The following is a 5,128-nucleotide window of genomic DNA, read 5'->3' on the forward strand; positions in this document are numbered from 1 at the left end:
AGCTTCACTTTCGTGCTGTCATTCAGGTAAACCGAGAGCATAAACTCCATGTTAATGTATTCAGGTTTATACTCTTATTATTGTCAATTCCCCTCCCAGTGCTGTGAATGAAATCACTGTCAATGCCAATAAAACTGATGCATCGACAAAAGCGATATCAAAGTGAAAACTGACATTGGAATAAAATAATGAAGGGTCCTTAGTCCCTTCTCTCTCTTTCTCTCTCCACAGGTGCTGCCTGACCTGCTGACCATCTCCGGCATTTTTTATCTTGTATTGCAGGGGCTGGGCTGAGACGAAACCTGGGACACTTTGCATTCAGGTTTAATGGGAGATGATTGAGAGGTGCCCCAACTGAGGTCAATATCAAAGCAGAAAATGATATCGTACAAACACGATTGCAAACAACTAGGGTTGGTTACGTTGGAGAATAGTAATAGGATGAGGAGGAAATGAGCCCAAAATGGGGACAATACTTTAGATCGCATATTCCATCAGTAATATTTCAAAACATATTTGTCATTATCCGTCAGCTACTTGCCCTGCAAGCGATTGTAATTAAGACGCGGGGGGGGGGGGGGGGGGATTCTGACTGGAAGTGAGATATTTACTGGTTAAAGATATTTAATCTCCTTATTTAGATTTTTAAAAATCTCTTCGTAACTTAAGGAACTTCTTTTGCACTGATTATATTCGCTGCATTCCCCGCGTAGTTCAAACACACTCTGACTATTAGCTGTTGCGGGAATATTCCGCCTGGTCCCCTGAAAGGGAGAAATGGAGTGAAAGTTTCGCCAACAGTCCCATGAAGCACTTGAAAGGTTTTAATGGCTACAAAAGCTGGAGATCTGAACTAAAAACTAATGGCGTGCATTGGAGAAATCTTCGTTTAATGTTGACACCTGACTCGATGACTATTATTACTTCCCAGTCTAGGCACAATCATAAAGATCAGTTTAGAATTAATTCGACATTTTTTTTTCATTATCAATGTATCCACGATGAGCGAAAGTACTTAAATTGCGGCACTGCGGAGAACACAGTAGTATGTCTCCTGACTGCATGTTAATTATACATTTCTAAAATGATTTCGCCCATTGGTATAATGTGACGGTGGATGGTATTCTTCAGACACAAGCCCTTGCTTTTTACCTCAAACAGCAGCCTTTATATTTACTCCAGAGAGACAGCAGTGGCTTTAGTTTCGGCGAGTGGGTGACCAGAGATCCACACACTGTGCGGCTGACGTGGGGTAGAGTACACCTGAGGAAGAGCAACTTGTCCAGGGTACAGCTCTATAAGCCAAGTCGTTTCAACCAGGGAGGTTTGTGGTCAGAACAGAAGGAAGCATTCATGGACCATTATTGCCGAAATACACCGCGTTGCGACACTGGTTACATTGCCGAGATAATAATCCCAGCAGAGAGTGAAGCCAAACTCCGGTCCTCTTATCTATCTCCAAACGCTGAGCTACCATGATAGCCCCAACTTATTTGTTGCTCATCTCACAATTATTTAAGCACGCGTTGTTGCAGACGGAACATAATAACGGGTCTGTTTTTTTCATCTGTGATCTGTAAAAAAATAACGATTCTATGATAATTATTTTTTGTATATAATTCGTATTTGTTATCTTTATTGTTCCTACTCTATCCATTGTTTAATTCTGCTCGTCCCGATATGTTGTAATATTTCGACCTTGTAGTTAGGTGTTTCAGCAAGGGGGTACGAGTTATCGATCATTAATACAAATAGCCATACCAAATTAAACTTCGGCTTTTGTAACTGTAATGAGTATAAATACTTACTATCATCTCGCTCATTTGTTTAACCTGTCTGGCTTTCCCAATGGATTTTGTTCCATTGATTCTGGTTCTAGTTCAAAAGAAAAAGAAAACTCCGATTCTAAAGCGTTTGTTTTCGTTCGGACGCACAACTACAAGCGAGCGAGAGTTATTTTTCTATAGATGCCTAACTAACCTCATTGTATCCGCATTATATTACCCTCTAATCACCATAGGCGAAATAATGCACACCACATGTCCTTAAAACAATATTTATATTATCCAATTCATTGCTGAAATGTTATATGATTTGAAACGTACAGTTTTTTTTTATGTGAGAAGTTGTCAATTTCTTTCCTCAGAAATAAAATTAAGGTTGGTATTTATTTGAATTGAACTGGGAAGCCAGTACGGCAAATGTCAATTTAGAATCTTTCTACTTCCCACACAAATATTCCACTTCCAAAGGATTCAAGGGACTGCGAGGTAAAAGTTGATATAATGCCTGTGCAGACTAGAAATTTGTCATTTTGAAGTCGGATTATATTTTGTCTGCAATTTATATCGAGCGTTCTACAGCACAGCACAATAGTCCATCCAATGAGTCAGGCCCCTTTAAGAATATACGTAAATATTTATTCAGTCCACTGTGCCTATAATCAAGTTCAAATCAATACCAAATATACTTAAAATTGAATTCCATCATTAGAATATGCAATGCACGATTTAGGAAAATATGCAACCAAAAATAGCTGTATTACACAGTGCCAACGAGTACATTAGAGTGCTATTCAATAAGTCATGTATTTCCATCCATTAAATGCTTCTACAAATCATCGAGAACTTTCTCAACTTTCTGCGGATTCCCCTTGTTGACTATTTCCTTTAATTCCACATTAAAATTCTAATCTCATGTTTGAACGTTGAGCGGGATTGTTACTACTTTGTGTACCTAATTCGGAGGCATTTGGGAGAAGGTGGGTGGGCATGCTAATTAAAAGCTTTGACACAATGAGGGCAAATAGGGTGGCGCCAGACTCCTTTCGCTCTGACATATAAACCAGGTGGCGTCAGTTCAGCACCTGATCCCGGCCTTCCCAACAGCAAAGCCACACCACACTGTGCACAGGGAGCACCTCCGGCTGAAGTTTATGAATCTAGCCGATATTTCCTATTTCACTGGCATGTGCACCATGACTGCAGAGTCACAGCAGTCGCCCACCGAGGCTTCCTCCGCTTCGAGCCCCCTGGATAGTTCGGCGGACGTGTCGATGGAGTCGCCGGGCAAGGAGGAGGTGATGGTTAAATCGGAGCCCCGAGGGAACACGCCGAACGCGGAGAGAGATGACGAGAACGCGGGGGATCTGGAGGGACTGGTGCCCACTTCTGGAGGCAGAAGGAGGAAGCGCCCCATCCAGCGTGGTAAACCCCCCTACAGCTACATCGCACTGATAGCCATGGCCATCGCCAACTCGCCAGAGAGGAAGCTGACCCTAGGAGGGATTTACAAGTTTATAATGGACCGTTTCCCATTCTACAGGGAAAACTCCAAGAAGTGGCAGAACTCAATTCGACACAACCTGACGCTGAATGATTGTTTTGTCAAGATTCCCCGGGAGCCTGGCCGCCCTGGGAAGGGTAACTACTGGACACTGGACCCGGCAGCTGAAGACATGTTCGATAACGGGAGCTTTTTACGCCGAAGAAAACGTTTCAAGCGGTCAGATATCACCACCTATCCAGGCTACATGCAAAACTCTAGCGCCTTCACTCCAACCCCCGTGGGGAGAGCTTCCTATCCCAATACACTCTATCCAAGCGTGGCCACGGGCTATACTCCTCAGGTCCACACTGCCAGCCACCACCCGGCTATGCTACACCATTACCAAAGCTCAGCAGTGGGCCAGGCTCAGCACCGGATGTTCAGTATTGACAATCTCATCAGCCAACAGTCTGTCCTACAGGCCGCCTCGGCGATTGATTTGAACTCTCATGTCAACGGGGAACTGGGGGCGATGGCCAGTTGTTCAGTTGGCGGGGTAGAGGCTTCAAGTTTTCAGTCGCAGTCGGTAAGCCCCACTGGGATGGGGACCATGTTGAACAGGTCTTCCAGCGTGACTTCGAACATGACCTATTCTTATTCCGCGTCCCCTCCTCATTTATCTATGGCCCAGGCCAGCTACTCGCCCAATAACACCCAGATGTACTGTCCTTCAAACCGACTCGCCATACCGTCCATGAGAGCAAACACCTGCCCCGATCACACTGACCAGATTCTGGGCTTATCCAACCACCAGGTGAATGGACTTACTCAGCTCAATGGCAATACCTCCTACATGAGACAGACCAATTACGCGCCTGGACTTGAAAGATTCATGTAGAAAGTTTGCCTTTTTAAAGAGAAAAACAGCCAAACAGTGACATTCCCTAAACCACAAAACAACTCACTCAAGGTTAGCTCTTTTACATATTTATACCGAACTATTACTGCCAAAGCTAATCGTTTTTCTGTCTTTTAATGATTCCGATTGTTGGTGTTTTATACTGGAATCTTACATTTCGACTTTATCACCGTACAAGTGTAAATTTCAGTTCAAACAGGATTTTTTAATGATTCTGTATGTTGGTGTTTTACACTGGAATCTTACATTTCCACTTCATTACTGTATAAGCGTAAATTTCAGTACAAACAAGATTTTATTTCTGTCTGTGAAGGAAACACATTTGTCACAAATCGTCAACAGGTAATGGTTGTCTGGTTACAGGATGTCAATATTTCGTTCCAGAATTGAGAAGTACCGGTTTAACCGCATAGTCTGTGGGAGGTTTTTCTATGTATTTCGGGGAGAAGATATTTATCGTTTAGTTTGTGTAATAGCTGCGTTGGATGCAATATTTCTGATTTGTTCTTACCGGAAACGACAAAAAAATAAATATTGGATTTTTTACGTTGAAGGAAATTGTCTTTATTTTTTGGAAGCATGTCCACAAACGCATGACTATTAAGTGTGTGGCAATCTGTTTTGCTCCTTAAAGAGTCAAATTCGCAATGAAATGAAAATTAGCAGTGCATTTCAGTTTTTTTGTTGTTGCATGGAGCTAACATTTCTCAAGCCCCGTGCAATGGAGGCTAGGAATAAACAGCTTCTTGTACAGCTCTGTACGCGGGTTTACAAATTGAACCTGGATCTATCCGAAACTAAGGAAAGGAACGAAGGAACGGGGAAAGGAGGATAACAAAAAGTGAAGAGTTGCATTATTTTCTTAAGTTATTTAAAAGCAATGTCAATACGTCTGGCAGATAATATTGGCGGATTCATTCGAAACTCGTTCTCTTTGAGTGC

At 42.6% G+C, this 5,128-nt stretch overlaps 1 protein-coding gene across 1 annotated transcript; it reads left to right on the forward strand.

The window, feature by feature from the left end:
* Window positions 1–2,935: 2,935 nt before the first annotated feature.
* On the forward strand, window positions 2,936–4,165 carry foxe3 (forkhead box E3). The gene has a single exon (XM_078219386.1). The coding sequence runs from the start codon at window positions 2,936–2,938 to the stop codon at window positions 4,163–4,165; it is 1,230 nt and encodes a 409-aa protein (XP_078075512.1).
* Window positions 4,166–5,128: the final 963 nt, after the last annotated feature.

Source organism: Mustelus asterias, chromosome 8, assembly GCF_964213995.1.
Source record: "Mustelus asterias chromosome 8, sMusAst1.hap1.1, whole genome shotgun sequence".
In the NCBI taxonomy this organism is placed as follows: Eukaryota; Metazoa; Chordata; class Chondrichthyes; order Carcharhiniformes; family Triakidae; genus Mustelus; species Mustelus asterias.

What these genes read in the sequence shown, in the direction of transcription:
- foxe3 (XM_078219386.1), top strand. Translation starts at nt 2,936, where the DNA reads ATGAATCTAGCCGATATTTCCTATTTCACTGGCATGTGCACCATGACT.